The sequence below is a fragment of the Chiroxiphia lanceolata genome, chromosome 7 (assembly GCF_009829145.1).
Source record: "Chiroxiphia lanceolata isolate bChiLan1 chromosome 7, bChiLan1.pri, whole genome shotgun sequence".
Classification (NCBI taxonomy): Eukaryota; Metazoa; Chordata; class Aves; order Passeriformes; family Pipridae; genus Chiroxiphia; species Chiroxiphia lanceolata.
In genome coordinates, this window is record NC_045643.1 from 30,002,090 (window position 1) to 30,026,949 (window position 24,860).

At 46.3% G+C, this 24,860-nt stretch overlaps 1 protein-coding gene across 1 annotated transcript in view; it reads right to left on the bottom strand.

The window, feature by feature from the left end:
- Window positions 1–24,860, bottom strand: part of HEG1 (heart development protein with EGF like domains 1) — a 55,338-nt gene that overhangs the window by 14,009 nt on the left and 16,469 nt on the right. The window contains 34 exon segments of the mRNA XM_032694020.1: window positions 2,593–2,727; window positions 4,402–4,562; window positions 4,993–5,051; window positions 6,351–6,445; window positions 8,065–8,184; window positions 10,460–11,569; window positions 11,572–11,610; window positions 11,613–11,651; window positions 11,654–11,761; window positions 11,764–11,820; window positions 12,766–12,876; window positions 12,879–13,106; window positions 13,598–13,652; window positions 13,654–13,897; window positions 14,072–14,078; window positions 14,581–14,901; window positions 15,610–15,883; window positions 15,885–15,916; window positions 16,793–17,021; window positions 17,024–17,124; window positions 17,644–17,946; window positions 18,392–18,433; window positions 18,436–18,510; window positions 18,513–18,605; window positions 18,608–18,665; window positions 18,667–18,692; window positions 19,190–19,376; window positions 20,001–20,116; window positions 20,119–20,223; window positions 20,226–20,285; window positions 20,656–20,812; window positions 20,814–20,884; window positions 21,879–21,938; window positions 21,941–22,156. Of these exon segments, the coding sequence (XP_032549911.1) occupies window positions 2,593–2,727; window positions 4,402–4,562; window positions 4,993–5,051; window positions 6,351–6,445; window positions 8,065–8,184; window positions 10,460–11,569; window positions 11,572–11,610; window positions 11,613–11,651; window positions 11,654–11,761; window positions 11,764–11,820; window positions 12,766–12,876; window positions 12,879–13,106; window positions 13,598–13,652; window positions 13,654–13,897; window positions 14,072–14,078; window positions 14,581–14,901; window positions 15,610–15,883; window positions 15,885–15,916; window positions 16,793–17,021; window positions 17,024–17,124; window positions 17,644–17,946; window positions 18,392–18,433; window positions 18,436–18,510; window positions 18,513–18,605; window positions 18,608–18,665; window positions 18,667–18,692; window positions 19,190–19,376; window positions 20,001–20,116; window positions 20,119–20,223; window positions 20,226–20,285; window positions 20,656–20,812; window positions 20,814–20,884; window positions 21,879–21,938; window positions 21,941–22,156 (5,094 nt within the window).

A 24,860-nucleotide genomic window follows, 5' to 3' on the forward strand; every position in this document is an offset into this window, starting at 1 on the left:
CCTTCTTTAACGAGCACAGTAGCCCCATACATCCCAGCCCCAGCTCATTGCTGGAGTGTTGGGAAGGCCTGCAGGAGTGGGCAGGCAGATGCTGGAGCCCACCCTAACCTCAGCCCTAGCCCAGTAACGTGTGTGGGGCACATACACATTGAGCAGTCTCAAAGCTGGAGCTGTGCCTTGAGCAGGAGCAGCCTTGGGACCTCACTGGCACACCCTTCTCGGGCCAGGAGGATATAGGGGCAGTAAAGAGGAAAAGAAAGATCCTGAATACTCATTTCTCTCTCACTTAAAAACTTGGTGCTTATGTCTTTTCCTTTCCTCACCCTGCCTTTTCCTGCCACTTTGCTTTCTCCTTTGGCATCTTTCCTGCTCCTTTGAACATGTCCCCAGGAGACCTTGTGCTGTCACACTCACTTGGCAAGCTTTCAAACATAAGCAGGGAACAGAGGAAAGGCCTAAGTGTAAGGGGCCAACCAAAGCTATCGAGTTGTGCTCTTCAGGATTCCTTCGCCTTTGCCTTCCCAAAAGACTCTCAGAGGTCTCTTTGGAAACCTGATTTGCTGCTCCTTGCTTCATTCCAGAAACACTCTGTACTAGTAAAAATAGCACGTCCTTGAAAAGTTGGCACATTGGGTTTGTTGCTCTGTTACTGAAATAGCCCTGAAGACACTAAAAGGTTGAAAACCACCGATGACCCAGAGACAACTGAACTGTACATTAAGAGGTACCATGGCCAACATGTTGAAACTGCTGTGACTCAAGGGACTCAACCCTTCCTTGGTCCAGGAGATGGTTTTTCAACCAGAGGACAGATGCTGCAAAGCAGGACAGAATAAAACCTGGGGGTTGGGGCAGCCAATTCCCCATGCCCCAGCAGCTCTCCCAGCCACACTTGCCTTCCCACGGGGGAGACCGGACAGGGCAGCACAATAGCCACTTCCCTCTTTGCAAATGCTATATTTGGAGCTACTGCACTGCATTTTCATGACCCACAATGAGGGTCGGATGCTCACGAGACCTCAGTTCCTGTTTAGGCACTGGAAGGGCAGAGATTTTCAAAGAGGCTAGCATAATTGTATGCTATATTCATCAGCAAAATAGCCCTAAATATCAAATGAGGGCCATAGCTTGACTTCTGAAAAAGCCTTTACAAACCCCAACCTCCTGGCTTACCCAGATGGGAACAAGTGATACCGAAAATCTGGTATCTTGTCAGAGTGTGGCACCATGCAGTTGGTACTATCCTCATGCACTACAACCTAAATCCCACATAAAACTTAATCACTCAGACACTCTGAAGTTGGCCAATAAGCTGTTTCCTACTGACAGCAGCGAGCTGAAGCTGGAACTGAGGCCTCACTGTGTGCAGGTAGGGTTTTTATATTTTCCACAGAAAACAAGATCCATAAGTAGGGAGTAACCACATGTACAAGATGTTAAATCTCTTAGCCCTCTGCAACCATCGCATCCAAGTGCCTCACAGCCTTTCGGGTATTTATCTTCACAACACTGCTTGGCAAGAGATATGAACAAGACAAAGAGAGTAACTTTCCCTGTGTCCCCACTGTCTATGATGGAATAAGAATTGGGTAAAAATCTCCTAAGTTTCAGCTCAGCTCTCCAGTCACTACATATGCCCTTCTCTGACTCCCTAGGGTCAATGGAGATGGTCAGTATTTCCTAATAGAAGTCCTTCATCCAATGTACAAGATGAAGGGAAGGAAGGAAAACACAAAGGGAAAGGTTTTGCCTGGAGCCGTAGAGTGGAGGAGAGGTAGGAATATGAGATGTCCATCCCAGAATCTGCAGCACACGAGTTATTTCTACGCACATTTTTCTCACTCTCTGATCAGATTTGGAATCGACAAAACATCTCCTCCTATTTCAACAGCAACCCAGCAGACAGTGCCAGAAGCAATATATAACCACTACTGCAATTCTTATTGATATGTCATCAGAAAACTGCATTTCTTAAGAAGACCTACAACAACCACTGAAACTAGGGAATGGACACCCTAATCCTACAGATGTTATTTTGATAACTGGTATGCAAAGACCTTGTTTAAAATGCAGCAAAACCAGATTTTGTTGATCTGAGGAGTAGCTAAAAATAATGTAATGTTTAAGCTTAAAATTTCTACTAGGAACCCAGCTGAAAAATAAATTCATAATCATTTTCGGATACAAATTTTTAAAATATTGATGATGCATTAATATAAGCTTGTGAGTTTAAAGCACTTCCCCTAAGTTCACTGAGAGTTCAGACAAAATCAAAACAGGCAGAGAAACACGTCATCTCTGCTCTGTGCCACTGAACTGGAGCCCAAAGCAGCCAGGCCCCTTTCTCCCTCTCCTCAATCACTGTGACTCACAGCATGCTCCAGAAAGAGATAATATTATTCCTAGAGAGAGACTGTGTCTTCTGTGTCTGCTGAAAAGCCCCCTAACTAAATAAAAGAAACTTGAGCTGCTAATATTTATTCATAATATTGAGCTTCTTGCATGCACAGGGCTACACACACACACTCATTTCCACCGGAACAGAAAGTTTAAGCAAAATTCAGGGAAAATGCACCACACAGAGAGCAATACCTCTGCAGGAGTGGTCCATCTTGTTGTATTTGAAGTACCCACTTTTGCACCGGCAGAGTGCAACTCCATCGAAGTCAGTGCATTCCGAAGTTTCCTTGTCACATTCAGGGTCTTTCTTTCCACACAAGCTGCCAACTGTTGGGAAGAGGTGGCCGACATCAGCATGGTCCTTTCTGAACCCACCATTATGCATATTTGCTTTCCCCAGGCATCACATTCAGCTCATGTGCTGCTTTAATCTCTTTTTTTTTTAACAATGTTTGCTCCATTAGGAGAGAGGCAACATTACCCTATGTCACCATTTCTTGTGGATAATAAATGTTTCAGCTCTGAGGCAGAAGGGGAAATGAAAATGAAAAATTTGGTTTGGCTCAAGCTGAAACACATTCACTCCATGAGACAACTCAAAAAATCAGGTTTTAAGTTTATATCAAGCAAAATATTTTGCTCAGCCCAAACCAATTTTTTTCCATTTCAATATTAAGCACTGGAGTTTTTCATTTTTCAAACAAAGAATTTGTCCTTTCATTTACATTACTTTGAAGCAGTGTTTTACTTTAGAAAGTCAGATTTGTTACAACGAGCATTCAGCAAAACTGTGGATAAATGATGGAAATTTTGTCACCAAACTTACATTTTTTCCTGGGAGGTCAGACTAAATGGAATGAATAAATATTCGTGAGAAATATGATTTTATGGAAAATATGTCACTCATTTGGCACTCACCTTTCATAGACCACTCCCTGCTAGATCCAATTTTTTTTCTATCTGACTTTTTTTTAAAGTACTTACACAAGAATACAATTTGTTTCTTATTCTGCTTATTTCAAGTTAGAAGTAGACTTTACCAGAAGCATTGTATTAGAGGTAATGTGTAGGTATAATCTGAGTGGGTCTACCCAAACAATTTAATGCAATCCATGGTGCAGTGTGGCTTTAAAATACAGCACATTACAATAAAAGCACACTAAACTTCTCATATTCATGTTTACTTTGCCAAAACGATACAAGGAGTTTCCCTCTACAGCCAGGCTAAACACTGTCACCCTTCATCCTCAAAGCCAAACCTCGAAGCCTTGAACCCCACAGTCACAAAGCTCCACGTGCAGCAGGAGACCATCTTTCAAGGGTGCTCACTCCATGCATCCTGAGGTACCTCTCAAAGCTAAATCTCCTCTATCAGTCCCTCAGGAAGCGAGAACCAGAGCCACAACCAGCAACGGGGTCCACCTGAGAAGATCATGCACAACACTGGTGTCCTTCTCCACATCTTTCTGTGCTGCATCCACATTCCCCTTTAGCAGGTAGAGGATTTAGTACAGAAATCAAAAGGTCTTAATTGTGAACCATCTTTACACCCTGCAACACTGAAATTGGGCAGGCAGTAGAGACGAGCTCCCTGTGCAGTCTCCAGCAGCTCTAATCGACTTCACGGAGGGGTTTTGTTTCTTGGCTTTCACACCATTTCTCAGCTCCCAGCCGTGTGGGTGGAATTAAGACTTATGCTTTTTTGATCTGGCTGGGCCCCGTGTCACATCCCAGAGATGAAAGGCTGCCCTACAATGCCTCTAATCCTGTGCTGTGTGATGTTTTCACAGAGACGCAGATTTCTCACACATGTGGCAAAGATAAGGCTCGGCATCTGGGTCCCTTTTGTACTGTGAGGTTCTTAAGATGACTCCCATTTAAATAAGATAAAATGATTCATAGGGGCTTTTCCAAATGCCAAATCTTTCTCCCTCTGTTATAAAAGAAGCCAAATAAAACATCCCTTTCTCCTCCTGTCATAGTTCTCCAGATGCTGCTTACCTCTGTGGAATGGTTTCAGGTTGGAGATGAATTGGCAAGCTTCGGTGGGGGATTTGCAAGCTCGAATGTAGCTTTTCACACTGCTGATAACATCGTAGAAAGTCACATTGGATGCTAAAGAGAACGTGGATTGCACTGAAACGTGCACAATATTTGCCTCCCTAACAGAAAACAAAACAAAACAGCCCTGAGTATCATGGTTAATTCTGATGTCGTCATTAGCACCTTATACATAGGACTCTGATTAACATAAGCCATGCTTATCACAGACACAGCATTACATGCATTGTAACAGACCTTAAAAACAGGAAAAAACTACACACAGAGAAGAAAATTTGGAGCTGGAATGGATGCTGGTAGCTCACTTTGGAACCAGCCATAAATCCCTCCTGGGAAGCTCCCAAGCCTGTCCCAAAGCTGCTCAGGCCAGGAGAACCAGGTAAGATGGTCAAGCATTCCTCATGCCCTGTACCACTGCCAGGACAGATTGTATCAAGCCCAGCACCAACTCAAAATGGAGAATGTGGACCTCAAGCTGAACATCCCAAATGCTCAAGTTCCTCATTCTTCCCCTGGTAGCCTTAGTCTTACCTGCTTGCCTTAACAGTGGAGTGGTGGTACCCCGGCAAGCCTGACAGCGATGCATTGAGCTGCAAGGAAGGGAAGGAGAGAGCAGCTGTTAGTGCCCCAGAAGATTATGGAGGGAGGCAGCCCAGTGGGACGTAGCATGGAATGGTCCTCCTGGGTCATTGACACTATCCCCTGTGCTTGCCAGAGGTACCTGCTGAGACCACGGGGGCTCTGTACATCCCAGCAGCTCATTTGCTCTATAAGAAAGATGCACTGCCCTGTTGCCAGTAAGAGATGGACAAAGTCACTATCGTGCAGCCTTGGACAAGAACAAAGACTTGGGGATTTTGACATGAGCGTCTGCCTGGGGCCCCACTGGGCAGTGACCACAAAGGCCAAGGATGAGCCAGATGTCAGCAGGGAGAGAGCACCGTGCAAGGCTGATCTCAAAGCAGGACCTCAGAGACTGAACATCTTCTGAGGAGCCTCCCTGACCCTGGATCTGTGCAGTTGTTTGTATTTACTCCCGAGCACAAGCTGTGTGGACAGCATTAAGGTGACTCCCGCCAACTCCTCCCTCATTTGGCAGCATCTCCAAATCACCTATTCCAAAAAGTTGGAATAAAGTGCAGCCAGTCTAGGAACTGCTAACAGGATGAACTTGTGCATGCAATGAACTGGATAAAAAATGTACAGAGATGTACCTATCCGCAGCCCAGGGGTCTTTTTGGAGCAACTGATGGCTCAGCCTATGGGGCAGCCAACAGCTCATCTGGTGCTTGTGCGGAACTGACTGAGGGTCACACGGCTACAATCAAATGGTTGAGAAACTCCACCCAGAGGAAGGTATGTTTGGGTGGGTGCTGCTGCTGGGTTTCATCCCACAGCGTTTGGCTGAGAGCAAGGTGGCTGCAGTACAACCTGCTCCAGCATCCATGAGATTTACTAATGAATGGTGGGGCCCAGAGTTACTGTTTTAATGTTTGACCTTGGAGGAGCACTGATGCCCTTTTGAGATCTGGAAAAAACAATGAAGCCAGAAGACAGTAGGAGAGGATGGAGGCTACTGAAGCATGTATCCAGGCACACCACTTCAGGAAAAGGGATCCAGGATTTTCCAGGCAGATATGCTGCCTTAAGCCCCATAAGGAGCCAGGTTTCTCCACTGCTGTCTTGACAGCTGGGGCAGGGCAGAGGAGAGAAGCGTGATGGGTTTAAAAGAGTACATTCACCAGTCCTACTTACACCAGACTAGGGTAGTTCAATGATTGAAAAGGCTAAACCCACGCTGCAGACTCATGGCTTCCCATGACAACCATAAGAGGAGCAAAGGGAACTTGTCCCACCAGCATTGCCAAAGCCCCAGCAAGGACACTCACCATAGCCAGGATCTCTCTCTCAACGTGGAAGAGCTCTGCATACTTCCCATGGGTGATATTAGGTTTCAGGGGGACCTGGCCAATAAATATTCTCACTGAAAAGGAAAACAAGACAAGTTAGTCAGAACACATCTCTGTGCCGTATGTAGATGTGGTTTCATCTGCCTTACATGAGAGGCTGTTTGTATGGAAAATCTCTTTACACAGCAAACAGAAAACTCGCGTCTGAGAATCATTGCCCCAGTAAAGCAGAGTCACAGCCTTGGGTTTTTTCCCAAGTGTTGTTGCAATGTTCCCACAGTCCCAGTCAAATTCCAGAGCTCAATGCTGCTGAGCAGCCAGCATTTCGTTGCAGTGTTCATACATTTCATATAGGAACACAGACTAATTTAAAAGGATTCCTGAACACAGAGAGAAATTGGTAAAATTAGTAACAAGACAACAAGTTACAGGTACCAAAGCTATTTATGATAATTTGGGGTAAACATATCAAATCTCTTACCCCTCCCTGCAATGGAAGAAAAGCAAACCAGCAAGTCAAAATAAAGCACTGTAGAAAGGACATTTTCATTTTTCAAACTGTTGGAGAGAATGAGCAATGACATTTGAAAAGAGGTCCAAAAGATGCATTTTTCTGTGCTTAGATTCATATTTGATTCACGGCAGCAGAATGCAATAATCTGAGTTGTCCAGACTTGGAGAGATAATACCCCTAAATCTTGTATTAAGTGTCATGAGATACTCAGTGGAAATGAGAACTCAGAGCTCCAGCTTTATGTTCCATCAGAAAAACAAATACGGTTGCAGATAACATTATAATTCTTTCCCAATTTTTTTCCATCCACAGAGCCTATCTTCGCCACAAATTTTATATCAGACAGCTTTAATGTAACAACTCTGGACAAAAAATAAAATGAGAATCACCTTCACTCTAGTTATATAATCTGCCTGTATCCCATTTCAAGGCATAATCAAAACAACTCTCTAAATTAGAAGCTGACACATTCCAGCTCGAAGAATGTTTCAAACACTCTTCAGGGACACCTCACCCATGTTTCCCTAGCAAAATTTCCATGCCTCTAATCCTTGTTGATTAAGGGTCAGAAGAAAATCTGTCAAAACAAATTCCCCTATACAATGGGACATTGTAAATCCTTGAGAGTCCACTAATAGGAAGGAGGGGGTCAGAACCTGAGTTCCAACTAATAACTGTGCTGCTAAGAAAATGCTAAAGGTATGAAATAATACCCTGATCTTACAAAGACTTTCATGGCTGCTTAATTTTCCGCACATGGCTGATCCCACTGAAGCCAGGTTACACAATAGCCCTGCTCACTTCTCCCAAGCCAAGTGCTGTCACCGAAGTTTGCAGGGCTGGGAGCTACAATAAGCTGCTGAATGCTTTTTGGAGGGTTGTAAAACACACTGGGAACAGAAGGGACACATCTGTCCTTACTAACAAGCCTGAGCCCACTGCTCCATTGCTGCACTTTCAAGAATCCCTCAGCTATCTCTGCGCCTGATCCCCAGGCAGCTCAAGTCAACAGGCATCAGACACCGTACTCGGGTAAACAGTAAAAGGCTCTGACAAAAGTGGTGGCTGGAAGGAACATTAAGCTCCTGAACTAGTCTGAGCCCAAGTAATTTATTTAGAAGATTACAGATAATTATTTCCATCTTGTCCTCTCCTGGTTTTTCATTTTTGTTTTCTTACCTAAATTGCACTTTCCTTTTTCCATTTCATATCCAAGAGGACACTGACAGATATAGGAGCCATGGGTGTTGTTGCAGGTGGCCAGCGCAGGACAAGGATTGGAAAGACATTTATCCACATCTACAAAAGCAGAAAAAAATCCCAGGTTATAATTACTGAATCATAAAAGTCATCAACTTTTGGGCTAAAAAAGATCAGCTCGGTTCTCCTTCTGTGACTCCCTGAGCATTATCAGATGCTTCATTGCATCATTTGCACTTACTATTTATCCTGTTTCTAATTATTCTGTTGGAGCTGAAAGAATAAATATAAGCCACTTGAATATTCATTCAAAAGCCCTTGAGGACCAATGTGGATCCATGTTAATATGAACACTCAGCTTGTTTACAGCACTGCTCATCAGAAGATCTCAGAGTTCTTTTTGAAGACAAACAACCCCCTTTGGTTTCTCTGATGGAGAAACCAAAGAATGAACCTCGAGAGCCACAGCTAGACATGGGAGCACAGGCTGCTTCACCAAGTCCTGCCCTTTTCATCCAAGCCCTGTTTCTGTGATCCAAAGCTAGTGCTTGAACACTGATACAGTCTGTAGATTACCCAGTTACGGTGGAGGCAGCCCTGGCTGCTATCACCTCTTTTTCCAGGGCTCCTCCATGCCACCCTGGGGATGGACACAGCAGTGATACCTGTCTGTGCCACCACTCATAATGCCCTTTCTGCTAGGTGAGCAAGGGATTGGGGAGCAGAGACCACTGTGATATATGGCTTATCAGGGGATTAATGGCCGTAGTCTCAGATCATTCACAGATCAGCCAACTCAAATTGCAGATTCTGGAGAAGATATCCAATACTTCCGTTCAAAAAAAAAAAAAAAAAAAAAAAGATGTCCTGGTCAAAAAGGCTCCTCTTGCTGTGCATGTGACTCACATGAGCACCAACACATGTCACACACGTGTGCAAGGGTAGACCATAGCAGGGCTGTGGACTTGTCAGCAACAAGGTGCTACAAGACAAACAAGACAGCTTACACACCACTCATACCTATTTTGTGGCTGTTGCTGAGCACTGCAACAGAGGGAAGAAGGACTGGCTCTGTGGTTAAAGCATGAGGCACAAGAGCAAAACCCACGTGTCCATTTCTGACGGCACCGCGGTACACCACGGTATCACACAGGCTCTGCAGACCAGCACTCCAAAGCCAACCACTGCGGTGGGAAACACCATTCGATGTAATCTCATGCCTAAACTAGCCTGGCACAGATACCTCAGCATCAGCAAGAAGGCCATTTAGTGTCTCTAATCTAAGCAGCCAGAAATGAGTGGGTGTGTTTTAAAACAATAGCTTTCACTTGGCCATCCTTCAGTTTGTGCTTTGTACATTTTTTTGCAGGGACTAGGGCAGCTCTTCTCTCGTGGTAGTGAGTGCCCATGAACAAAGCACCATGTCCAAGGCAGCAGAAGGATCTTTTGTATTCTGACAAATGGCAAATCTCGGTATTCAAGGGAAAGAATAATTTGGCAAAAGCGTGAATCCGATGCTAAAAAGGATACACTACCTTAATTTTTCAATTAAAAAACCCCTCATTCCCCTACAGTGACTTTTTTTTTTTCATGAAGCCATAGCTATAATTAAAACTAATCAGCCTTATAAATAACCTTTAAATACTTAATTATTGGATGGCATATATATTATTGCCAGTATTTTACTCAGATTAATGCCTTTAGTGCACACAATATGCTACAGCAGCATGAAGGCCAGGCTCTGAACTTGAAACACATAGCCAATTTCCATTCATATAAAACTTCAGTAAATGTATTTACTTGAGAAAATAAGGAGCCTGGCAGTGGTAATAAATGATTATAATGACACACTGAGCAAGACTATGGTACATAGTCTACTGGGAGAAGCAATGGGTCCTTGAGTATGAGATTATTTAGTGAGTTGGGGAGAAAACAACCATAGGTTGTAATAACAGAAGCAGTTCCAACACAAATACCAAGTGCTGGCCAACTGTATTTTCTCATCAATAAGATAGATATTAATTGATATCAATTGATATTGTTAACCTATCATCAAATATAAAATGCATCCTATGCTTACTTGGAAGGCCAGTCAGCTTTATTTTCTCAAAACTGTCAAATTTCAGTTTAACCTCTCTATCATAAAAGTTCACCAAAGTACTCACCCTTATTCCAGGAGTTCAACTTGATTGCTAAACCCTTAGCTTAAAAATACCAACATGGAGACAGAGTTCTTGCCCTCAAACCCTGCTGACAACAGACATGTCATACATATGAACACAACCCTTTGATGATGCTTAAAATTGGGACCCAGGTGTTCCTGCCCTCCTCGTCCCAGCCCCACCACTGATGAGTGTACCATTATACACGTTACCTGTTGCTGGAGATGACGTCCTCAGCCCCACTGTGCTACTGGATGGAGGAACAGTGGTTGGTTTGGTAGCAGCCAAAGTAGTTGCAATTCTCACAGTGGTCTTGATGGTTGGAGGGGCTTCAGAAGGACTTGTAGCAGGGATGTTTTCCTCGGTGACTTTACCAGGCTTTGCAGTGGTGGGATCCACAGCTTCTGTGCTTTCACCAGTGGTATACATGTGCTTAGTGGCAGTGGGTGTTTGAGCTCTGTGGTCCTTCGTGGTGGTAGCTTCACCTGGGGTTGGCCGGCGACTGGCCGGTGTTGTCAGCACAGGAGGTTTGACCGTGGTCAGTGCCACTGCAGGGACAATGTTGCTGTGGTTTCTTGCACTTGGTGAGGGACTAAGGGGTACATCTGTTGGACCAGCCCGTGGAGCAAGACCGGCCGTGGTGAATTGTGGTGTTGCCTTCTCAGAGCTGCCCTCCTGGGTGGTGGCAGCTCTAGGCAAGGCAGTCTCTGTTACTGTGACAGGAGTGGACGCAGACACAGTGTGTCCACCAACCAGCTCCATAGGTGCCGTAGGGAGAGGAGACACGGTGGAGTTGAAGGTGGTACTGTTTTGGGGCTGGTGTGTGACACTGTGCTTGTTGGTCTCTCTGGGTGAGCTCCCAGCCATGGCAGCTGTGGAGGGCACCTGCCTGACCACCGTTGTAGCTACAGTGATGCTTGCTTGATCATTGTCATTGGACTGCGAGATGGGTGAGGGTGATGAAAACAGAGGCAATAAAGATGCTAATGAATAAGATGGGGAGATCAATGAGGAAGTGGGCAAGGAGGATGACAAAGCCTGCAGAGGGGGTGAAGATGCCATCACAGAGGACAAGCCTGGCTCAGGTGATTCTGACGGTGTGAACAGATGACTTGGTGGTGGCGTTGGTGACAGCGAGTGATGCAGTGATGACAGTGAGGAAGACACTGGAAATGCTGATGAAGATAGAGATGATCTGTTAGTGACCAACAAATCAGAGTCAGTGTTGAAGACAGTTGTATTTTCTATGCTGCCTGTAGAAGCAGAAGTTGACAGTTTGGAAGAGTATACCAGTAGTGGCTCTGTAGATGGTTCAACAAACTGCTATCACTCGATGCATTGGTCCACCTGTCCTGAGACACGAAGATTTTGATGCATCAGAAGGGCTGGAAATTTCAGAAAAAAGGTGGAACTTTCTGAGGAGTCAGCAGAGGTGCTGTTGTGGAGATAGACAGGAGTGTCCTTTCTCTCCTCTGGTATATGTGGTTGAATGTATGTGCCATCCGTATGAGAACAGAAGTTCTTTTCTCAGTGGCATCAATGCTACTGACTGGCTGATGGCTACCTGAAAAGTCTGGAGTAACAGGACAAATATATTAGTAAGACAGAGCAATATGAAAGTATTTGATGTTGTATTAAACCACTTGTTAAATACAGAAGATGTTCTCGTCTGTGAACTAGTCCATGCTCTTCTAAAAATTAGAGTGCCATCCAAGCATGGGTATGGAATTAGGGGTCTTGTGCACTCTTTAATTGTTTCTAAAAGGGGAACCCTGACAGATACAAGGCTCCAGTGAAACGTGTAGGTTTCCAAAACTCTGTTCTTCATGTATTGCTTTTCTAAAGTGATTGAGCACTTAACATTCCATGATATTTGTTGCAAGCTAAGCAGGAAAAACCCATCTGTTCTCTTTATCACTCATAATTTAAAAAACTCATAACCTCTTCCTTTTATCCTCCATTCCCATCTACAGAATATCCATCTTCTTCAATTTGTTTTCAGATGCAGTGAACTTATGCCTCTGCAAGATGAAATTATTACATTATGCTAATTCCCATCTTATCATAAACTCATTGATTCAAAACTTTGCAGTTAGGAAATCCTAAATGAATAGCACATCCGCCTGCAAAAAATTGAGATTATTTAGCATAAAAGGTGCAGTCATCCTATATACAATGTTTAGCCATCTCTAAAAAAAATAAGGTATTGAAAATTTGGGTTAATTTCACAATTGACTTAGGTCATCATGAAACAATTCTGAAAGCATCATCCAAAAGAGACTGGTTAGGATGCAAAAATGTAATGCAACCATCAAAAAAGGAGGGTTCATGATTTCACTTCTGGAACAGTTTCTCATCTATGTGGGTTCTGCCTTTGAGTTCTTTGATGAAAATAACCCCCTGAGTGAACTCACAGGTGGCACTGCATGTAGTAATGAATAAGAACTTTATGTACAACATAGATAAAACAGGAAAACGTGAATTCCCCCCAAATGTACAGCAGGAGACATCAACTTACTTGTGAGATCATTTTGGAAAGAAGAGTAAGTGGGTATCTTGGAAGAACGTACAAAGACAGTCTCTGTTGCAAGGTCTGTGAAGCCCCTACTGTTGGGAGAGGTGTTGGCTGTCCATCGTGTTCCACTGATGTTGGCTTAGCTGGCCCTGGAGAGCTGGCAGCTTTGGCATAGGAAGAAGATCTCTCCATGCCACCAGCCAAAGTGCCATCCATTGCCGAGTGCAGTATCCTCTCTTCACCACCAGCAGATGTGGATGAACTGTACACAGGATCAGTGACGGGGCTGGACACCCTTTCCTCAGCACCTGAGCTGCTTAGGGAGCGATGGCTGCTGCTAATGGCTGGAATAGGATCAAAAAGCAGGCATCTTGTGAGCTCTACAATAATTCTGTTTGGAAATTGCAGATTAATAAAATTGCACAGATAAACACAGATTAAAAACATATGAAGTAGATCTCACATACCTATCTATCTTAAACGTGGATTTGACACAAAAAGCCTATTCCAAAAAACAGGACTGTCTAAATCCAGAGGGCACAACTAGTGCCACTAGTCATAATAGTATATTTATGTTATTTATAATTATCACCCCAACCCAGACAAGCAGTTGAGGTGTCCCACAGCGACAAGCTACATCTCATTCTTTAGGCCTTTCCTGCTGAGCATCAACAGCTGCAGATATACAACACCAATGGGCAGAACCACCACCATTTATAAATCCTACCCATGACACCTGCAACAGCTGTGATACATGCTAGTGGTCATATCAACACCATGGAGGAGGGGAAGGGAGCAGCAGTCAAACACTATCCCAGAGTTCAGAAAAACTCACTGGAAAGTTCACCAGCAGCTGAGAAGTAGGTGAAGACCCTGGATGAAACGGTTGACCTTGGGCTCTGGGTACCCTGCTTGGCCAGATGGCATGTGTCTCACCCCAGGCCAAGCTGTGGAGGATGGGAGGGGGCCGATGCGGGTTCCCCCAGCTGTGTCCAGGTGAGGTGTGAGGCTTTCTGCCTCTGTGCTCCACATGCTGTGGCTAGCTGCAGCTTGAGATGTCCCCTCCCTGTGGCTGGAGAGTGTGGTCGAGATGTACGTGGTCTCAGTAGGACACCAGAAACTCTTCTGCCTCTCCCTGAAATGCAAAGCACAGATATACATACATATATATGTACACACATTGTGTATTAATAATACCTTTGAGCCCTCTACCAGTAGTCAAATCTGAATATTTCAACCCCACAGCAGAGGTGAAACTTGGGGACAAACATCACTTATTTGCTAAGTGGGATTCCCAGATTGTCTGTACTTTTCCCCTTTACACCAGAAAAATAAACAGATTGGGGTGCATGGTTTTTCTGAAGGAGAATCATGGCAGGTGAGGTAGAAATGGTCTTGAATGTCCTGCAGAAAATCTTGGGTGGACCATTCTCTTGTGGGACCCTGGCAGCAGAGCTGAGGCTGAAACATACAATAACTGAGACATAAGGAAAGGCAAAAAAGGTTCTACCAGTCCCCCACCACATCTCGTGCCAGACTCCCCAGGTTTGAGGCTGAGGCCAAGGTTCCATGGCAGCCTTCACAAGTGGTCCAGAAGAGCTGCCTGGCTGTCCAGCTCCTGACACAAGGAGCTCTGCCTCAAGTGCCATGAGGTGAGTAACTCACCAACCGTGCAGTGCTCAGATGCCCTTCACTATAAACCAGGCTTATTAAAACTGCAAATATAGTTTAAAGCTAGAAAAGGAAGGGTGGGAGCTTGGGAGGCAGGTGAGGAGGAGGGATGTCCTCCACAGCAAAATGGGAAATCACAAGACCCACCTGAAGCACTTGGTGAAGGAGAAGGCACTGAGATGCTGGGAGAAAATGCAGGCAGTAGCTTTGTTGGAAGCTCACTGAGTCCAGCATCCCCCTGTGAAACGTCACTCTGCTTCCCAGGCTCTTCTGCTGATGAGGACAGCAGAAGGACCACGTCCAAGGTGCTGGTGCGGGGTGGAGTGGGAGCAGAACTCCCTGCTGCACTGGATGCTCCATGGGTGTCCAACACGGGCACAGTGCTCCTCTCCTCACCAGTGGTGATTATCCCTGCACTGGGTGTACTGGTGAGAGGCAGGTGTCCTCCCGTTGCCGAGGTCCCTTCTGCTGAGAAAGGGCAAAGCAAAATGAATTTATGCGCTCTAAGCTATGAACAGGCAGGTGTGCTCTCTTCCACCACTGCCCTCAGGCTGATGGCACAGATAGAACGTGTCAGAAGATCCAAACCTGGAGAAAACACTAATTTGAAGACACAACCCCTTTCTGTGCAAGGAGGTGCTGCTTACAGGAAGACACCCTGAAGAGGGTACTAGAAACAAGTCATGGGAGCACTTTTGGGTCTGCTTCCCTTCAGTACTGCTCCCGGTGCCACAGTCCCACCATGGGCACCACATGCCCACACTGCCACCTCAGCACCAGCAATGAGCAAGGTGAGATTATGCAGCACCCGAATTCCTGATACTCAGAACAAAGCATGGCAGGCTTGTATAGGATCAGTATATACTGCCTTTGCACCCCAGGGTGGGAGTCAGGAATGACTGGCACTGCTTCTGCTTGTATAAACAAAGCCAGTGGGGCAGACTTGAAATTGTGCTGTCTCTGAAAACACAGCAAATCTCGAGGCCAGACTGCTCTGGCAGTAAGGCTGGGTTTTTCTGGTGACTAAATATGAGAAACTTCCATTTTTCCCTGGAAGTTGAAATTTTCATCCATAACATCCAACACCATTGTCCAGCACATTCTAGCATATGCTCACTTCTCCACAGAAGTCTAATGTCTACAGGCAGAAGCCCCACAGAGGTGGCCAGAGCTCACCTGGGGAAGCGCTTTCCGAAGCAGATGGTGAGCCTGTGAGCAATGGATTCGTGGACGTCACAGTGGCACCTCTGTCTCCACCACCCGAGGTTCCCAAAGAAGACTGGGAATGGCCTGGAGAGCTGATGTTTTCGGTACCAGTGGTGGACATCTCTGTCGTTTGTGCCAGCCTGGTGCTGGCTGGCAGAGACCTTAACGTCCTCCCTCCACTCTTGGTGCCTGTTACGGAAACGGAGGTGCCAGTGGTGGGGAAATTGGTTCTCTCTGTTGACAGGAATGCTGAATGACACATGGCTGCTTCCAGGAACTAAATGCGATAAGAAACAATTTACATTTTACACATATGAAACTATAAATAAAATGAACTTAACTTTCAGTAACACCCAGAGGCAGCAAGTACAAACACAAGTAGAAAATATGAGAAGATGTCAATCCAGAGAAAACAGGAAATTTCAAATACATAAATCCTTCTAGAAAAATTTGTCTCTAAAAAACATAGTTTTTATGCTGAGAAAAGTGCTATTATATAAAAACTGTTGACATACTAATGCTGTGCACTTGATTTTACCATTATGTGCCTGACTGCACTCCGCGCTGCTAGAACAAATATCGTGACAACCCAGAAAAGCCTGGCAATCAGTTCAGACAAGGCACTATACTGAGAAGTCTGAAGAAATAGGATCAGAGTGATCAGACCCTTCAGCACCACAGTATGAAGGACCAAAAGCAGCATGAAGGACCTCAGAGACCACATTCAAGCTGCCCTAAATTTGTTGAAGCTGGTTCAATTTCTGGAAGCAGCATGGTCCAAGAGGCAGGACAGAAGGTAGGAACTGAAATCTGATCCCCAAGACTGCAGGGACATGATCTAATCCTCACTGCTTAGTTCTCTTGCCTATAAAATGGAGATAGCAACTGGAGATATTAAAAAAGGATCGCTATTTGAACGTTATTATTTTTCTGGCATGATGGAACTTTCCACCATGTGCCCCTTCTGTAAAAAATTTAAACCACATATTTTTAGTCAAGCAAGAGCTGAAATATTTCAGATGCAAAATCACACTGCATCCTTCCAAACAGTGTATTATGCACAGCAGAAAAGAGTCGGGCAAGTGCAAGCTGCAGTAACAATCCTCCTTTTGGCTTATAAGAAAAATGGTATTCCCTCTAAATGTGAGCTCACCTGGGGAAGGGTCTTCCAAAGGAGAGTGAGAGTGTGTTAGGGAAGAGTCTGCCACCCGCTCGGTGAAATCCGTCATTTGTATGGACTCGTGAACTCTGTAGGTCTCTCTCACAGGAGATGTGGACAAGGATCGGATTGTGCCCAAGGCCCTGTATGTGCCGCTGCTGGACGTGGAGACTTCTGCTGCCCACCGGCTGCTGCCCGTGGCAGACCTCGGGGTCCTCCCACCCTGCTGCTGCCCGTGGCTGAAATGGAATCGCTGGTGGGTGAGGAAGGGATGGGGTTTTTCTCTGCCATTGAGCTGTTAACTGGTCGTTGGCTGCTTCTGACACCTAAGATACAATAACCAGGGTTTGATTTATGCATACAGAGCTATACATTGGAGTCACTGTTTGCATGGTGTGCATTTCTAAACTGTCCATTGAGTTGCTCTGAGAAGAGGTGAATCTCTCAAGTTCAAGCACATGTGCCTTACTAAAAGCCATGAAAATCAAAAACCCAGTGTCCTACAGACCAGCCTGCATGACAGACATAGCATGAGACAACAGCTGCAAATCCCCAGCAAGTATCTCTGGCACGGTAAAAGTGTGTGCATCTATTTCTAACTGATGCTTTTCCCAGCACAGGAGTTTCATTAGCAATGAGAACATTGATGTTTTTCACTTTCTCACCCAAAAGCTGAGATCCACTCTCCCCCTTCCCACCTACCCCACTGCCAGCCCTGTGTAGACAGTAATAAAAACATCCATGTATCCAATAGTGACTGATGGCCGTATCCGAAGAAAAACAGTGCAGGGATGTGAAGTCTCATCCAGCCCCAAGGCAGACAGCTTTCAGACTGACAGATTTACCTCTGGACATACTTTCGGAGGCAGAGACGGAGCTTGTGAGTAAAGGATCCCTGGGAAGGGCTGGGAGATCAGTAGCTTCCCGTGAGCTCTTGGGACGATGTGTCCCAGTCCCTAAGGGGGAGGAGGTCACCCCCAAAGAGCTTGTGGGGCCGGTGCTGGTGGCAGAGCCTCTTGTCAGTCCAGCTGTGTGGCCATTTGCAGTCCCCACTGCCACGCTGGGCACATCAGCACCATGTGTGCCTGAGTGCAGCGTCACCTCTTCTGCAGCTGAGACACTCTTGGGTTTGTAACTGCTGCTAAAGGCTGAAAAAGGAGAAAAGAAATACAAAACTGCATACACACAAATGAAAACTCTTGGGTAGTTTTCATCCCTATCTACTTCATGTACTACCCCTCACCTCCTTTCATCTACTATCAGTAGATGTAGACAACATATGTGTGAATATTCAATACGGAAATATTTAATACTGGGAAATCATTAAGATGGGGGAAAAATGGTCTCTAAATAGGAACCTGCTGAAGTTGTTGCTAGCAAAATTTCACTGAAAGTTTTCAAGGAAAATCTATCCTCCCCTTCCAACAGGAATAATATTATCCATACTTTCATTTCTGTGAAATGTTTTTAAATGTACACAATGTGCCAAACACAATATTATTCCTCTCCTTTCTTTAAAATAAAAAGGATGTATTTTGTTAATAATAAATCTTTAAATAACGTTCTGAGATATACAGCTATATCAGAACTCACTTGTGGAAGTGCTTTGTGAAGCAGGTGGCAAGCCTGTGAGCAAGGGTCTGTGACACCTCTGCCATCACCGTCTTGGGCACCCGTAGACATCTCAGGGGTCTGGGCTGAAGAGCTGATGATTCAGTGCCAGAGGTGGAAATCTCTGCCACACTGACCAGCCCAGCGCTGGCTGACAGAGACCTTAACGTCCTCCCTCCACCCTTGGTGGCTGTTGTGGAATGGAGGTACTGGTGGCGGGGAAATCCGAAGATCTCCTCTCCGTGGCTGAGTTGCCTGGATGGCTGGTAGCTGCTTCCAACGGCTACAGTACATAAAAAAAACTGGATTTATACATATGAAATTATAAACAGATGGATCCATTTCTTCCCAGATGCTTACAGCACACATACAGATATTAAGCATGGGAAGTTTTCAATCTGGACAAAGTGCTCTTTTGGAAAGGCATGAATCCCCTCACCGCAGGAAGACCTTGCACAAAATCAGGGCTTGCTGCCAGGCTTCATGAGAGCAGGGGGCTCAGACAGCAGGAAACCCCATGGGAAAAGGACTGCAGAGACTTGCCTTTAAATCCCACCTCTGCTCTAAGACTGATGGAAGTCGGCCCAGGCTCTCTTAGTGGTTTTTTTGTGGGCTTGAAAACTGCATCAAACAGCAAAGGGAGGAAATTTGAGTGCAGCCACATCGCCATATGAGCCTGCAGTTCACTACATATCCCAGGGCTTAATGGGACACAGGGAAAAATATTTAAGGAAGCACAAAAGAGGGTAAAAGAACAAACTGTAGACTAACTGAGCTCACCTGTGCAGTCCTTTCCAAAGCTGGGTGAGAAGGGGCAAGTTGGTGCTCCGTGGAAGGCCCAGGGAACTGTCCCTGTGCCAGGGCCACTGAGGAGTGCACAGAGGCCAGGGGCTGAGCTGTGAAACCAGGTGCTGTCCTTGGATACCGGATCTCTTCTTTCCCGCAGCCCTGGTGCTGCTCCCAACAGCTGTGACAGAGGGAAGGGACATGTCACTGTGAGAACCCCAGAGATGTGCTTGCTCCTGGCAAGCCCTGGGCACAGGATAAGGACTCAGCAACACAGGTCTTCAGTAAGTTCATGTGGAGTGGGGCAAAGTCTGTTTTTGAGAGCTCCAGAAGTTGGCTGCTGCAGAGCAAGCGAGGGGAAGCCAATTTGTTAAGCACAGGCATCTCCCCTGTCTAGCTGAGGGCAAACCCACTCGATGTGGCCATAAGTGTGGGTTCCCAACCTCCTGTCCCACTCCAGCACCACTCGGGTGGGAGATACAGCTCAGGTGGGGCTGGGAGCTGCCCTAGCTCTGCAGTTGGCACTGGACCAGTGGAGATATTTCACAGCTGCAGACACCCACCCTGCAGAAAACACCGTGATAAGGTCCAAAGAACCTTTTTTTAAGTGGAAAATGCTAGGGGTTTGGATCAAATTATTTTTTCCACTGCTTTTTCCTGCTTTCAGCGGGGAATTTCAGCTAACCATCCAAATAATAAAAACAGAGCACATGCAAAACAGAGCATCTTCTCTGTTTCAAGAAAGCAAAACTATAAAAAGGCTTTATAAATCTATAAAACAAAGCTGTGGGCCAGCAGAGCTCACCTCTGAAGCGCTGTCAGTGGCAGGCGATGCTGTGAGCAAAGGGCTTGTGGAGTTCCCTGTGACACCCCTGAGGTGTCGCATGACCTGCTCTGCACCAGTCTGGGTACTTGAAGCTCGGAGGAGGATTGGGGCTGTCTCAGGGAGCCACGGAGGGCAGTGCCAGGGCTGGTTCCTCCACTGCTCCCAGAGGGGCTGGGTGAAGTGGCTGCAGGTCCACAGGGGAGCTGCTGGACAGTTCAGTGCCCACCCAACTGCTCACCAGTCGAGAGGGGCTGTCACTGCCTGCAAGGGAACAGGGGAAAGCAAATGAGAGCCAGAGATGGGCTTAGCTGCCCACCCAGCATCCCCTGCTGTTACCCTCTGCCTGCCTCGCAAACCACAGGCCCTTGTCTGCACTATGCTCACAGCAACTTTGTGTTCAGAGCTGCACCAAGTAATTTATATTTTTCCATGCCAGGAGAAGCCACATGGGTGGCCACTTCTCTCTGCCCTCATGCATGAAGCAAGTCAGAAAACTGTCCTGAGCAAAGAGTGGAGAGCTGGATCCACAAAGCTCTATGATGCTTAACCATGCCTAGTTGCTCAACGGCACCTTTTTCCCAGGGTTGGAACACTTGCTCAGTGTTCCCAGGCTGAACTGGGAAGGCTCACCTGAGGTGATGAGATTCTGAAGATGAAGGTAGCAGCACTGTCCTCATCGTGTTGTTAAACCCCAACATGTTCCAGACCCCACGGTGCCCACCCTGTGTCCCCTCAGCCGAATCAGTGCTGACGGTTTCCAAGCCTGGTGGTGTCCTTTCAGCAGCTGCAGGGGCTGCTGGGAAAAGCCAGAGCCCTCTTGCCTCTGTCCTGGCTGCCTACAGCATGGTGATGGCTTCCAGCATCTGGAAAGCAACACAAAGAGGGTCATGTTCCCCTTGAAAGTTATTTCATCTTGGCTGGGTGGCAGCAGCATCACCTGCAGTGGTACCCAGCCCTACCCTGCAATAGGCAGGGTCACAGCTGCATCCCTATGTTTAACAGAGCACAGTTTAACTGCAAGAGGAATTGGCAGGGACAGAGGGTTTCTGCCACTAAAAATTAATGGCATTTCAAACTTTGTCTTCATTTGTGAATGGCAAAAGAAACACTTTTTTTTTTTAAAGACATTAAAAATGCAGAAAGCAATAAGGAGCTGATGCCAGGACAGCCAGCAGCTGGCAGCCTGGGCATGCCAGCTCCACATTTTAGGTCCCTAAGCAGAAAAAAAAAAAAAAAAAAAAGAAGGAATTAAAAAAATTAAAGAAAACCTCTATGCTCACATCTCAGACACGTATTTCAGACGGAGGACATTAAGAAAAAAAAAACTGAGGTGAGGACAGGACAATCAGCACAGACTTATTCTGCTGCTGTGGGAAACAGGCTCTGATGTAGGTGCATGCTCAGAAGAGTACATTGTTACTTATGGCTGAAGATTATGAACAAGCCCAAAGGGAAGTGTTCACTTGCAGGATTTCCATGTGAAGACCTCAGCTACAAATCATGACAGAGCTGATCAGGCATCCTTACTCGGGCTCTTATAACCTAGGTTGGCTTTGTGATGGGGTTAAGCTCCTCCTGGGAAGGAGGCGTGGGAATGCCCAGGGGTCTCTGCTCTGTGCTCTGTGGATGGGCAGGACTCTGTGGGTACTGCTGGGTGGTGAAAAACAGTGGCAGCTCCTGAGAATCATCTTTGCTGTAATGTTAAACAAAAAAAAAAAATCAGCTTTCCTGAGACTGGATTTCTTCCAAAAGTCTGCATTTGTAGCTGTGGGGCAGGAACACCTCCTAACCCACTGGCTATGCTCAGTCCATGGGCTGGGCACAGCAAATTGGGACCCTCACATCAATAAAACTCACCAGGAGGATGGCTGTGGGTGGGCAGGTGGCTTGCTGTCCCAGTAGATGGGTTGTCTGGGGTCCTGCTCCCGGTGGGGTGACATCCCCATTGCCAGCCAGAGGACCAACGTGCCCCATGACCTTGCTCCCCACTGCACCGCTCCGTGCCTGGCAGGAAGTGATGCCCACATCCCTGCTCCCAGCCAGCATCGTCACCAGCTCCACACTTTCCACCAGAGCACCAGGAGTCCTTATCCCTGTGTTTGAACTTCTTCCCTCCTGAGAGCTGCTTTCAATGACTAAAAGGAAAAACAAGAAAAGAATTTAGATCCCATCAGCATTGGATGTGCAGGCTCAGCTCATTGCAGTAACACCAAGGCCAAGCTCTGAGCTCATTTACTTACACGACAGAAAAAATTTGCATCATCAAAGCAGAGACCTGACATTTATTTTTCGATTTATACCCGTGGAACATTAGATAGGTCTGTGGGATCAAATGCCGAAACCCACCTTTGTGCACAAGATTAATTCGATTCAGCCCCTCATACTTTTGTGTGTGTGTGTGTTAGGAGAAATAAATCTTTAAAGGAGCCAAAAGAAAGTCTGAAACAAATAACTGATGGAGACTGGCACAGTGTAGAGTCCATGGAAGAGTATGTAGGTCTCCTGAGCTGATGGGCAGCTGGAGCCCAGCACAGCCCATGTGCCCCATCCTGAGTGTAAGATGGGAGAGGAGAGGGCTCCACAGCTCTTTCCGCAATGAGCACTTGGCCAGTGTTTGTTTCACACCTGACCTCAAATCCATCACCTGCAGAGAGCTGGTGGGAAGCTGGCTGAGAACTGTAGGGGAGTCAGGAGGGTCGGCATAATCCATCCAGACACCACAAGGGACCAGGGACAGAAGAGATCAGTATGTGGTGGGATTATATTGCCCATCCAGGCACTGAAATACCCCAAGGTGATGGACATTCTGGCATATCTGACAGTAATGTCTATCAGAATATGAGAAACAAAATGAAGTTTGGCATCTACATGTCCATTTTCTGTGAGCAAACATGGCCATAGCCCTGCTCACCCTGCAAAGACCTTGTTTCGGTCTGCTCTCTTGCTCCTGATACAAGGCTGCTCCAAATCCTCACCTCTCCCATCATTCATAGTCATTTTCCTTTTTCATAGAAAATGAATAAAACACATTTATGGAATAAATGTTGGTTCCCAAGCCAGCATTACCCTTTAGCTTTGCTAGCTCTTCCTCTGCCTCCAGTGCTCCCCACCATGGTGATGTCTAACGGCAGCAACCTCCTCCCCCCTCTGCACAAGTTTTTTCTGCATTCTACTATCAGCTCTATCTCATGGACCCAAAAATTACTTCTCACAGGGGCATCAATAGGCATTACATGCTTTAAGGGATCTTCCAAGTACACAGGTAGCTGTGTGCATCCCTGGAATACAAACATATTCCCCAAATAAGTCCTAAGAAAGGACTGAAGACGTTACTCAATAGCCAACTTCTCATCGCAGTCATTAACACTGACTGCCAGCAGCAGCAGCAGGACTTGGTGCAGTAGCTGTAGCTTCAGCCTGGGGTCTGTCATCCAGCCTGGAGCTGAGCAACTAGTAACAGCTGCTCTGAGTGGTTCCTGTGAGATTTGCTGGAGGAATTGGGGTTTCCAGCCTGTGGTACCACCCAGGGCTGTGTGAGGATTTCCCTGCACATCAGTCACACAAAAACCAGCACCCACCATCTACTTTACAGCCCCGAGACTTGGCTGTCACTGCAGCCTCAGATGATCTCCAAAGCCCACAACAAGTCAAAGCAAGTCCAAATCTGAAACAACAAGGTCCCAATTTTGTCCATCTTCCTTATAACCAAAACACAGCCCCTGGGCTAAGGTAGCCCAACACACACTTTTCTTACTGAGTAGGTAGAATGGGAGCCTGGCTAAGAAAGTTGCAGTTTTGGGAGGGAAACTCTTCCCACTTTGCAGTTCAGAGATAGACCAGGCTATGGGACTTGTCCTGAATGTCATGTGCATGGCATCAACAGGGCTATGGATGATACACAAGCAGCAGCTAAAGGCACCATCTCTGCCCAAAAGCTCTGATGTTGAAGGCTAAGCTTTGCATCTGTTTTTGGCCTCGGAGCATTTTCTATAAAAAAATTGTATCTCAGAGAAACACCGGTGGGACACCTCTCCCTTGTCTTGTATGTCTACTCTGGAGTTGCTGCACCTGCCATGACTAAAGTGGTAATTTTCGAAATGCTGTCCTCTATCCATCTGCAATAGCTCCAGTGGGAACTCACCAAAAAAAGAGGTGTATGTGGGGACAGTCTGTATTTCATCCTGGGAGTCTGAGCACCAAGAGGGCCAAGGAGAGAAGAGCTGTAGTGGAGCAGAGCCACTGGGGTACCTTTACTGACAGCCCTAGCACTGGTTGTGATGCCACCTTGCTGAGCACACCAAGCAGCTGCTGCCACCCAGAGCCCGCTGTGAGCCACCTCCTGTCCCATGAAACAACCTTCTTGTCCTCATGATTTTGAGAAAGGGATGCAAAGTGGCAGGGGACACTTGCTGTGTTCATCTGCAAGCCAATACCCAGCCTGTAATTGTAGCCCACAAGTCCATTTATAGCAGCCCTGAAAACTGTGAGCGTGCTGGAGGGCAGCACACTGAATTTCTCTCCATTCCCCTCTCACTAAAAGCTTTCAGCTGTGCAGGCCGTACTGACTGCAAAGCCTCAGGGGCCAGCTTTGCTGCACAGAGAGAAGGCAAAGCAGCAGATGCGTAAAGAAACCCTTAGGAGATGAGTATAGACAGAGGCAAATCTGCTTTCTCAGGTTGCCAAGTCATTTGTCAACAAGGGCTCCGGACAGGCAGGCTAACATACATAGCAGGACAGCACAGCAGGCATTCCAATGCCCCTTCTTAAAAGTAACCCTGGAAATGCCAGTAAACAGTGCCTTCAGCTACGAACCTTGATTGAACGCAACCAGTTCAAAAG